Source organism: Myotis myotis, unplaced genomic scaffold, assembly GCF_014108235.1.
Source record: "Myotis myotis isolate mMyoMyo1 unplaced genomic scaffold, mMyoMyo1.p scaffold_m19_p_10, whole genome shotgun sequence".
NCBI lineage: Eukaryota > Metazoa > Chordata > Mammalia > Chiroptera > Vespertilionidae > Myotis > Myotis myotis.
The window spans coordinates 52,911,571-52,924,257 of NW_023416314.1; the positions used below are offsets into that span (position 1 = coordinate 52,911,571).

A 12,687-nucleotide genomic window follows, 5' to 3' on the forward strand; every position below is an offset into this window, starting at 1 on the left:
TGATTTACTTTACTAGTACAACAACCAATACCTAAAAATTTTAAATTTAAAATCTCAAAACAACAAATCAAGGAAATTTTTAGAAATGATTTTAACTTACCATTTCATTGAATGTTGGGTTCCTAGTTTTTCGTGAAATTTTGGTTTTGCGTTTGGATGTTTTGTGGGGATCTGGAAGTAGGTATGTTTTGACATATGGATTTGGGTCAGCCCCATCTTCAGTAACCTACAAAGAAAAGCATTCCCTTAACAGTAATGCTTCCTACCAAGGAATGGGTTTCCTCTACAACCACCAGTATTTGTAATCACTCACAAGATCTTTGATGTGCATCACCATGATGAAAAGAGTACTATTTCGGTAAGAGACAGATAATTTCACTGATCCTCCTATTTGGCCTGGAGTAGGACTGAAGGGCCCCACATCTGAAAATATAAACATGTTAATCTTAATTTTATCTTGCTTGCAGTGGGTCAAGCCACAACAAAAAACTTTTGCTTTAATTCCAGGGCCATGTGAATGTGCAGTAACAAAGGGTAAAGACACTGGTAGGCCACAGGATATATATTTTTTAGTAATTACATTCTATTAGGAAAATTGTGTTTATCTAGAAATAGACTAGCTTAGAAAGAATACCTCCTCTCATCACACTGGACCACAGCTTGCAACCCCACCGTGATTCCACCACATCCACTGATTAGTTACAGACTTGAGGGCCATAGGGAAGCCATGATCCATCAATAAAGAGAAAAAAATATTCTCACCTGCAGACTTAGCTATTCCTTCAGCTTTCTCATCACGAAGAAGAGGGTGAAAAAAGGTACAAACAAGATCACACTAAGAAAGAAGAGGAAAAAGATCCATTAGTTTAAATATTACGTAGCACAAATATAGTATGTTATTTTTCAATTAGGACCATCACCTCTGCTACATCCGTTGAAGCACTCATCAAACTCTGTAAATAACTGTTTAACTCAATTTTTCTTTTGGCTGCTACATCTTTTATGTGGGTTCTTCCTAGAACCATCCTATTAGGAAAGCTACAAAAGAAAAACAGTAACAAGTGGGATTTAAATTATTTCATCTGGGAGTATTTATAGAATCAAGTATAATATTTACTTAGAAATACACTTTTTTATATACTTAAATACAAACTGGATTCTTAATCCACTATAAAGTAAATTTTGCAATTTCTCTTCAAAGTACTGGAGATGAAATAGTTCAAGTATCCATTATCCTTTTATGAACCCTGGTACAAAAGGTGTGTTGTTTTTCTAATTTGCTATATTTTAAACTTATTTTGCTATATTTTCTACTTATTTCTTCTCAGGATTAATCATTTAGAGATATTTTATGTAGATCTTAACCTCCAAAATAATCATTAACCAGCCATAGCAATTGTAGAGACCAGTAAAATTCACAAATGGCAAAAGCCCCAAATCAAGATAATCTTAACTGTGCTTATTTTGGTGGCAGTGGAAAAATGTCTGAATCTAGTATTGCACATGGAAATAAACTCAGCTAAATTAAAACTGAGGGTCTCCAAAAGGTATCGGATACAAACTAAACACCAAGATTCTGACTAACAATCTCAATGCCTCAGCTCTTTTTCATCCACATGAGCTCAGTATGATCATAATAGATTATTTCTGCAGTTATTTAAAATCTGTTTTTTTAAAACCAAGATTCCAAATTATTATCTTGTGTTGCTTACTATGGTAGAGACAGCAAATTTAAAGCTTCTGCTATAATTAGAGAAAGCTGGAAAATCCCCAAATTTAAGATTTTTTTAAAAATATGTTTTTATTGATTTTTTTGAGAGAGAGAAAGGAAGAGGGAGAGAGAGAAACATCAATTGGCTGCCTCCTGCAGGGGATCCCACAACCTGAGCATGTGCCCTGACCAGAAATCGAACTGGCAACCTTTTGGTGCACAGGACAATGCCCAACCAATTGCCACACTGGCCAGGGCAATTTCAGATTTTAATAATTTATTAACTCATTAATCAAAAACTTACAGTTCCTTGTTTGAATCTAGTACTGTATTAGGCCCTTGTGATATAAAAGAAAATAAGTCACATATGGTTCATAGTTATCTTACTAAGTATTAACACAAAACTTTTGACTTACACTTAATAATAAGTTATTTTCTATAAAAAAGGATTAATGTACATGAATAGAAACATACCCTGGTAACTTCCAAAGTGGAAAAATAATACTGAGCTTGTTGTGCAGTTCCTGAAATTCATCAAATGTCCGGAACACAAATGATGGCTCAAGCTGTCCTTCCCTCAAAATTCGGACTACATAAATCTGAAGAAATCACACCCAAACACATTAGATTCATAATAAAACCTTTCCTGACACAAAGAAAATTTAGAGTTTTATCATTATATATAATCCAAGTGCTTTTACCTTATAAATATATATGTCCCCAACAGAAAACAGCAAATATAAAACTCATTTATAGCACATCTACCAACATTCTAAGAATGATCTTACAGAAAAATGAACTGGAAAATGAAGTCATTTTATTTCCAGGATTAAATAAAATAAATTTATTTCCCAAATTTATAACTATAGTACATTTTCAATAAAAATATTAATAAGTTCATTTGAGAGTAAATAAGAAAAAAAGAGCAAATTTATGACAGCTGGGGTATGAGGGAAAACTTAACTTACTGGATATTTAAACTATTATAATATCAGAGTACTTTAGAGAGCAAAATACTGGTGCAGAGCCAGATACAACTACAGAAGAAATTCAGAAATATGTATAAACTTAGTGAATTTAAAGGTGGCATAATAAATCATTGGGGAGGGGGGCGGGGAAAGGGAGGGTGGAAGGACAGCTCAATAAATGGTGTTAGGGTAAAATGACCAGTAAACATACAAAAATTTACTCATAAATAAAATAGGTGAAAATTAAAATAGTAAAGTTCCTTTCTAAAATTTATCAATATGTCAAATATTTAAAGACCAACAGTGCTACAAAGTATTATCCAACAAAAATATTAGCACAAGTGTGAACAAGACAGCAAAAATGATGATAATGCTATACTATTAGGGAGGAAGCACACTGAAGATCCTGTCTTTAAAAAACAAACTGTGTGTGTGTGTGTGTGTGTGTGTGTGTGTGTGTGTGTGTGTGAGAGAGAGAGAGAGAGAGATATCATTTCATCATTCCTGAAGAGTAGGATAAGAACTTAAGACTTTTACTTTACATGCTTCTATATTGGTTGAATTTGTTACAATGAGCAAGCTTTACCTTTGAAATTATAAACGAATTGAAGATAAGGAAGGAGAAAAAGCACTACCCTTTTAGTCTTGTCTCTGAAAAGAAGAATATCATTTGTCCCTCATGGTTTTGGAGCAAATCTACCAAGAAATAAATACCAAAAAACAATTAGGGAAGCTCCAAGTACATTTATTTATTTTTGGACCATCCGTGGAAGAAAGAAGTATGAAAAGAACAAATGCTTGAAACTTCAGCAGAGTCAATGAAAGAAGTGGGAAAGGACAATAATAATGCAGGCACCAGTCTCTACAAATCAAACCAAACTTACGTAATGTTTATCTGGGTTGTATTTCTTATGATAAGTGAAAACAGAGACTTCCTTGATTCGACCATCTTGTCTAAAGGAGTATGTTTTGGGTGAAAATGAAAGGATGGGTTCATCATTGGAAGGAAGACCAGAAAAACGCAGCTGAGCAAGGTTGTGAATGAAGAAGTTAAACTTTGTGGCAATGCTTCCCAAGCTGGATTCAATCAGCCTACAAAATAAGCAGAAAATGTGTTAATAGTAAATGTTCATGAGAACACATGCTCAATTCTTTTAACGTAAGATGAAAAATATTTTCATTCCTTTTAAAATATTAAGCAGACTCTCACTCTGTCAAAGATCCCCTTTGTTCTATAAGCCAAAAACCCATTAAAATACATCTCACCCCAACAAAAATGTTAGCACAAGAGTCTCTATTCCATTCAATCCCATTGTCTCCAAGAAATGATGCTTTATTTCTTGAGCTCTCATGGGTCCAATACTAATGAAAAGCTTTTAGCGATAGAAGATGACTGGTATAATGCCAAAAGATGGTTTTATTATTTTAGTCCCTTGTAATAAATCAGGACAGTGACGACTTCCCTCAATTGGGAAAAGAAGTTTCGACAGAATGGGGAGTTTGGTGAGAATCAATTAGGAAGGCAGGCCTGGATAAAACACTGTAGGCAAGCAAAGGAAAAAGAAGTTTCAGAACCAGGATAAAGGAATCCAGAAAGAGAAAAAGGATTCAATAGGGAAGTGAAAAAACCTCACACAAAGATGTTTGCCTTCCTATGGACTAAACATTTGTGTCTCCCAAAATTCATGTGTTCAAGCCCCAATGGATATGGCCTTTATGGAGTTAGAAATTAAGGTTAAAGGTAGAGCCCTGAAACAATAGGATTATTCTTCTCATAAGAGATAAGAAAGCACAGGCTTTCTTATCTTGCTCTATCTCCCTCTTCCATGAGAAAACAGTGATGATATAGTAGTTTGCAAGCTAGAGCCCTCACCATGAAGCAAATCAGCTGACACCTGGATCTTGGACTTCCTAGCCTCCAGAACTATGAGAAAATAAATTTCTGTTGTTTAAGCTACCTCACCTATGGTATTTTGCCATAGCAGATCAAGCAGACTAATATATGCCTGCTTTACAGCCTTACCCAGAGGAGCCTATGAATCTCTTTAAAAAACAAAACTCATCAATCCCTAAATTACCAGGATTAGTTTGGAAGGCTATACAAAAGTCAGCTTCCTTCAATTCAATTCAGCCCAGACTCTTGAGACTAAGGAAGTCCAGTACAGTGTTTTCTACCTCTTCTTCAATGAGAGGAAGAAGGCAAGAGAACAAGGAGAGAACTGACCAACCTGGTCACCAGACATTTAGAACATATTTGTCTTTATAGCAATAATGACAAGTTCAAATGCAATCATTAGTATATATGTTTCAAGTGCTACATCATATCATAACAATTTACTACAGCAGTGTTGCAGAGGATGCTGTTTTAAGCACTTATGATATCCATAAAAATTGTTATGGCAGAATCCTCAAAAATAGATTAGAAAAAACACCTTGTATTTGGCATTGTAGGAAATATGCTTCACCGAAATAGTTCATAAATAGGATTTTTATAATTGAAATCATATACTAAATAAAACTTGAGATCATGCCTTGAGAGAAATAAGTTTATTTTTTAATGTTGCAAATCCTTTATGCTTATTCAATAAATGAACCTGACAACCTACTATTTGCTAATACTTTGAATCAATTTTTCTCCTGTAAATCAGAATTTTGATATATAGCACTTGTTTATACTAAGGAAAACAAATCAAAGCTAAACTGTGTGCCTTCTCCATTATACTTAAGCATGAATTACCTAGTAAAGAAAATTGTAGCTTCTGCATCTGTAGTTTGGGGCTGAAGTGCATCTCTAACATATTTCAAATCTTGAATACTTGTAAGTTCTGGTAACCCTGAGGGAATCATCTATAGAAAGGGGGAAAAAAAGTCTGTGAGTTAATTTTTTTAAAAGTCTGTTCCCCATTCTTCCCTAAAAGCTATCCAGGTAAATCAGAACTAAAGTAAACAAAAATGATCACAGTTTTGGGGAGTTTATGTTTTAAAACTGAAGCGAGTCTCTTATTAATGAAAAAAATTGAGGAAAATGAAGTTAATTGTTGGAATTCACAAAGTCAGTTTATGGAGTATAAATTATAAAATCCACACAATTTTATATAGTACTCTTTTTATATTAATTTCAGTCACAATAATCATAGTGGTATTTTTGGTTTGTTTTTACTTAACATATTTCCAGAAAAGTACAGAAACCTTAAATGTACATCTTAATGAATGTTCACAATCTGAACACCCCCAGATTAAGACACAATACATCTACTGGCATCCCAGATGACCTCACGGTCCCTTTCAGTTACTATTACTCCTCACTCGCAGGGTAACCTGTGACTTTTTAAAACATATTTTCTAAAAAATGGTGTCTGGCATATTTCACACTGTAGCAATTTTTGAATATGCTGGTAATAATATATCTGACATTTGAGACTATAGTAAATTTTACTCCAAAATCACAATATCCTTTTTGTAGTTACTGAAATACAGAAGCATTAATATAAAAGTAGTTAAATGTTTATAAAGAACAATTACCAGTGACAGGAGGTTAAGAAAGAGGTTTGTCTGCTTTCTTATCAAATTGTAGGCCTGACAGCAGAGGTCCACAAATAACTGGAAACGAATGGTGGGCTTTTCACCTCCATTAATGACATATGCCATATCAGAGGTCAGCACAAAAGGAGCCCGATCCCTATTTAAAAGGAAAGTACATACAAAGTGTTATTTACAGAAGATAGTCAAGTAGTGTTATTGCTATTACATGGTTATTGAACTAAGCTATCGGAGCCATAGCAATTTCCAAACTTGGTATAAGACCGTTTTGAATTTCCTTAATTCTTAAAAATTCTCATTTTCAGGAAAGTAAAAATCTAATCTCATCACTTAGATAGAAATTATATATGAAATCTTTCCCAAGGTGATATTTATAAATCCACACACTTAGAAATCAAACATAGTTATAGTTACAAAACATACAGAGAGAAAAACTGTACTCATTGACATGATACAAATGGGAACATTTCCAATTAGGTACCACTAACTAGTCAAAATTAAATATACCTAATTCATTTCAGCAAAGGTTATACACTCACTCTATGTCATCTCCTAGGGCTTTTTCAACCCCTGTTTTGCTCAAAAACAGCTACAAGACAAAGAATAACAAAAAAAAGGGAAGGCTTGGGACATTAATTTGTGAAATTGGAAGTGCCTCTCTTTTTCTCAGCAATAACAATTACAGTATTAGTACCTTTTGAAGCTACCAAACATCTGTGCATGGCCCAAAAACTTCCCAAAATCAATGTGAAACATGTGTCCTGTGCTTCGAAGCATTATATTGTCATTGTGTCGATCACAGATTCCTAAAACATAGGTGGCTACACAGCATCCAGCACAAGAATAGATAAAATTCTCAGAAGCCTATAATAAAGATATAAAATTATTTTAGAAAAAAATTATTTTTAAAGGAAGCAAGGTTACAAAGATTAAAGATTAATGTAATTCCCTCTCTGAAATCACTGTTGTAATCCACATTCTAAACAGCCGGTAAGTTGAATTATGGTTCAAAAAAAAAAGGCCAATCTTTTCAAAATTCAAAAACAGAAACACCCTTCTAAAGGTGATTATTGCCCCTGCTCTCAAGCTCTGCCCTTTCACAAGCAGAGATGTCACCAGGACCTGAGGGATATGCACTGCCTCTGAACATCTTTTAAGCATCGTGTTTGTGGAACCCTGCTCCTCACAGGCTCTGCTGCTTTCCACAGGTGGCAACACTGAGACAAGGTTAATTCGAACAAAAGAATATGTTTCTGTTTGGGTTTTCTTGAGGGGGGTGTTTCTAGGGAGGGCATGTGTAAAGAGAGTTAGCTTTTATCTTTAAACATCCAACAATATAATTAATGTATTTGGTTGCCCAGTTGGTGACTTTTAATGTGTCATCTGTTATATTCTTAAAGCTGGACACTAGTCCTGCCTGTTCTGGGTTTAAATTACTAACATAATATCATACAGGATACAGCAAGATGCATACAATGAATATTTTAATCTAAAGCATGTGCATGTAGTTTATTCTCACTCAACATTTCTGAATGAAGCAGTCATTTGGTTCTACATGTCCATGTGGCTAATTTTTTGTTGTTGTTAATCCTCACCCGAGGATATTTTTTTCCACTGATTTTTAGAGAGTGGAAGGGGGTGAAGGAAAGGAGGGAGGGAGGGAGGGAGGGAGGGAGGGAAGGAGGGAGAGAAAGAGAGACATTGATTGGTTGCCTCTCGCACATGCCCCAACCAGTGCTAGGGATCAAACCTGCAACCCAGGTACATGCCCTTGACCAGGGATTGAGCCAGAGACCCTCCAGTGCACAGGCCAGCACTCTAACCACTGAGCAATACAGGCCAGGGCCATGTGGTTAATTTTATTCCATAAACCCCCAGAAATCATTACTGATGGTGATGATAATAGCAAATGTTTACATAGCACTTATCACAAACCAGGTACTGCACTACTCTCTCTTTCTCCCCCCCACCACACTAACAGTATATGTGTGCGTATGTGTATGTATGGATGGATGGATGTGTACAGCAACTCATTTAAAACCTCATAACAAGCCAATAATGTAGGTACTATTATTGCCTTTTTAAAATATATATATATTTTATTGATTTTTTACAGAGAGGAAGGGAGAGGGATAGACAGTTAGAAACATCGATCAGCTGCCTCCTGCACATCCCCTACTGGGGACGTGCCCAAAACCAAGGTACATGCCCTTGACTGGAATCAAACCTGGGATCCTTCAGTCCGCAGGCCAATGCTCTATCCACTGAGCCAAACCAGTTAGGGCCTATTATTGCCTTTTTACATATAAAATTGAAACACAGAGACGTTATTTACTCAAGGTCATATAATTGTTAAGTGGCAGAGCCAAGATTCAAACCCAGGCAATGTGACTCCACTATATTATATTCCCCAAATAAAAGAGCCAAATGCATAAAAGGCACTCAATATATGTTACTTGACCATTATTTTGTGTCAAACAACTTACCCAGAATCACACAAAAAACCAGCACTACTATAAACAAGTATTGGCATCTGCTGCACTGCTTTCCCCAAACCATAAAGAAAAGGAAGTGTTTTTAGACATTTTAAAAGACCAACCAAATTCCTCTACTTTATTTTCTTAGTCAACAGATAACATTTGTACATATCTATCTGCAAATGTGATATAGTAATTATTTGACATAAACTAGGCAGGCAAATGACATTAATTGGGATCTTCTTACACCACCATTGAAAGTATTCTTGAGTCTTCCTTCAACCAATTTAGGATCATTACAGGCCTTATGTCCTAAGAGATTTCCCTTTCCTCTTACGTAAAACAAATGCATACTAAAAAAATTGATGCCTCCAATAATAGCTATAGTTATAGAATGTAGTCTATTAACACTTTATATATCTCAATTTATTTAGTTATCATAATAACCTATAGTGTTTTATTACAGCCACAATATATACTATAATACCATGAAAATATAATACTGTACAATACTGTAACATTGTATAGCTGATGTCACTGAGGCACAAACAGGTTAAATAATTTGCCCGAGGCTATATAGCTGGTGAGTGACTTGGGACCTGAATTCAAGCCAGAAAGTCTGACCCATAATCTTGTTCTTAATGACCACATGATGCAGCCACTCTACTCATTTCCATAACTTTTCCCAAGACCTCTGTGAAATGTAACATTTTGGATTATAAAAATAGCTGTTTTACTGCCCTCTAACTACATGTTTGGAAAGTTTTTTGGGTAATTTAGCATTGGTTTCACTCAGATTCCTGCCATTAAATGCATTGTTTTGATATTCTTCTATTTACTTGGAGAAATATACTGTTTTCATAACTTAGACTCAATGGCTGACACCAGAGCTGAAAAAGAAAAGCATTGAAGACCCATGTAATACATTCTTAACAAAACTATGTAGAGTAAGGAGACAAGCTAATCACCTTTTCATATTCCTCTTCAGAGGGATTGTATTTCCTTAGCCACTCTGCAAGCGGTTTATCTTTAAAGGATCCAGTCACACCATATTCCACTTGGATTTTCCTGAGGGTATCTGAAGCAGGAACCAGCTCCACCATGCCTTAAACAACAAAACATTAAGCTATGTGAAAATATCTTCCAAAAGTAAGCCTTTAAAATATTTATAGCTTTCAGCTCTGGCAGGTGTGGCTCAGTTGGTTGGGCATCGTCCCATGCAGCGAAAGGTTGTCAGTTTGATTCCCAGTGAGGGCACATGCCCAGGTTGAAGGCTCAATCCCTGGGCATGCAGGAGACAGCTGACTGGTGATCCTCTTTCACGTCGATGCTCTTCTCTCTATCCCTCCCCACCTCCCTTCTCCCCTCTGTTTAAAATGAACACATGTATGTGTACACACACACACACACACACACACACACACACACACACACACATTTAAAAAGCTTAGCACAGAGCAGGACACAAAGTAAGCACTCAATCATTAGTTAGAAACAACATAAAAAATAAGAACAATCTGATTGTCTCCAAAGTTACATGGAATTCCATAAAAAGAAAGAGGTTCAACTATATGCAATAAGTGTGTGACAGAAAAACTAATAAGATGGTAGGCTATTGTTGAGGAATCTTACTTGATAAAACTTCTGTCTTACAAGGCATAGGAAAAACAAACAGCAAGAATTCTTAAATTGACTGGATTTCCTTTTTGACAAGATAAAATTTGTATATCCTAACCTGAAGGGGGAAAGTTACAAGGCTCTCATGTGGCCCTCATGGATAAAATGGCGAAATGCGGAGTGGTTGATACTACAATGAAATCGATGAGTAACCAAATAAAATATAATACCCACAGATTGAGCAATCACTTGAAGGGAGATCTCTAGTGACTCTGCCACAGGGTTGGTGCTTGGCCCTTTCTTGGTAAACATGTTTTTGAATGACTTAGCAAAAGCAACAAAGTATCTGTTCTTCAAATCCATTCATAACACAAGCTAAGAGGTTCAATGACAGATAACAAAACTCAGATTTTAAAAAGAACCAACAGGCTAAAAAGTAATAGATAAAATATAATAAAAAAGTTAATAGTGACTGTCCCATACTTGGGTATAAGAATCAAAATGTACAAGTACAGAATAGCTAAGACATGGTTTAGCAGGAGCTGGCAGAATGGTTTTAATTAATAAGCTCCATTTATATGACAATTTGCCCTCCGTTCAGCATTCTATAAAATCCAGGTGACATTCTTAGAGACTATAATTCAATCACTTGAGCCCTTTACAAAGAAAACAAGGTGATGAAGTACTTTAAAGTCACATATGACAAATTGCTGAAGAACTCGAAACTCAGGATCACAACAGGTCATCACCAAGAAGGATGTGACATTACATGATAGCCAATGAATAGAACCAAGACTCAGTTCCTATTCATCTGAATACAAGAAAGAACTTTACAGCTATGAGAGCTATCCACGACATAATGGACTAACTCGAAATACAGTGAATTCCCTTCACTATAGGCATTTAAGCATAAATTGAATGGCCAATATTAGAAAGATGATTAAATAAGATAATCGTTCAAGTGACTTCCTAGTGGCTATGATTAGAATCTGTAAAGCATTTTTCATTTCCACTAACCACAGGTGATCTTTCTCTCCTTTAAAACCCACAGCATTGCCTTTATAATTATTCTTAGAGCTTTTAGCTTACTAAAGCATTTTCTAATTACTTGCATATGTCTTCAATTGCTTCCCTCTAAAATATAAGCACTACCTGCCATTAGCACTCTGCAGATGGTAGATCCACAACAAACATTTGTTGAATAAGAATAATGATAATAGCTGTGATTTATTGAGCATCTAATATGCATCAGATACTAGGGTATTTTACATTCATTATCTCATTTAATTATCACAATGTTTCTATGAGTGTAGTACAATTATTATTCACACTTAATATATGTGGAAAGGAAAAAAGTATTCAATAAATAATAATATGAAGTTTGTTCTTAGTAGAAAAATACTTTGTAACCATTATTTCATTTTGCAGTAATGAAATCAAAGTTGGCTTATCTTAGAGATGGCCTTAATTATAGGTCAAAGCTAAAGACCATAAAGTTCTTGTTGGGTCAATGAATAAACATCTCTGGTTACTGCATAGCATTTATTAGGGCTACTCACTGAATTATTTAATCATGAGCAAATGAGTCAATAAAACAACACTAAATTAAAGTAAGAAATACTGAGATCATAGTGCACCAGCATCAGAATCCTTAGGGCAGGTACACTGAGCTAAGTTCAAGAAGAAAAAAAGAGAAAAAAACACAACACCAGGACATAGCTAACAAGTTTACCTCGATCTCTGCCTGTTGAGAGACATTTGAAAATCACCATCCTCAGATCTAGTCCTTCTTTAAGCCAGATTTTGTCCATAATCTTTATCATCTGTAAAGCTAACATATCCTGCCGAAGATCTTCACCAACCTTAAAAATCAAGAAAACAAAATGAAACTTGTACCTTTCCAAAAAACTCACATACTATAGAGGAGGAGAGGAGAATAGTGAAAAGAGAGAAGAATGAGATTAACATCAACCAAAGACCTTGTATGCATATATGCATAACCCATGGACACAGATGATACGGTGGTGAAGGCCTGAGGTGGGGGTGGGGGAGGGTTCCAGGGCGGGGCTGGAGGGTATCAATGCGGGGGTGGGGGGGATGGGGACGTGGGGACGGGGGGGGGGGGGGGGACGACGACGGACGGACATATGTAACACTTTCAATAATAAAGAATTATTTTTTAAAAAGAATGAGATTAACATAACTGCCTTTTAATTTTTCTGTAGCATTCTAGAGACAGTTACTTAACTTCTTCATGTCTAAGTTTCCTAACTGTACACTTCAAAGGTTGGGTTTTATGGTTTGTGAATTATATTCAATTTTTAAAAAGAATAATATGGCCCTAGCTGGTTTGGCTCAGTGGATAGAGTGTCGG

General features: G+C 35.5%; 1 protein-coding gene across 7 annotated transcripts in view; it reads right to left on the minus strand.

Moving 5' to 3' along the window:
- PIK3C2A (phosphatidylinositol-4-phosphate 3-kinase catalytic subunit type 2 alpha) overlaps positions 1–12,687 on the minus strand; it is a 96,860-nt gene that overhangs the window by 4,853 nt on the left and 79,320 nt on the right. For 6 of the 7 annotated variants that reach the window (XM_036325549.1, XM_036325548.1, XM_036325544.1 and 3 more), the window contains 11 exons: positions 12,046–12,175; positions 9,665–9,801; positions 6,914–7,083; positions 6,202–6,358; positions 5,417–5,526; positions 3,564–3,771; positions 2,186–2,310; positions 921–1,038; positions 763–835; positions 314–423; positions 101–226 (listed from right to left, as the gene is read on the minus strand). In XM_036325549.1, the coding sequence (XP_036181442.1) occupies positions 101–226; positions 314–423; positions 763–835; positions 921–1,038; positions 2,186–2,310; positions 3,564–3,771; positions 5,417–5,526; positions 6,202–6,358; positions 6,914–7,083; positions 9,665–9,801; positions 12,046–12,175 (1,464 nt within the window). Of the gene's footprint in view, positions 1–100; positions 227–313; positions 424–762; positions 836–920; positions 1,039–2,185; positions 2,311–3,265; positions 3,376–3,563; positions 3,772–5,416; positions 5,527–6,201; positions 6,359–6,913; positions 7,084–9,664; positions 9,802–12,045; positions 12,176–12,687 lie in introns of those variants that run through there. The other variant, XR_004970441.1, reaches the window with a different exon arrangement.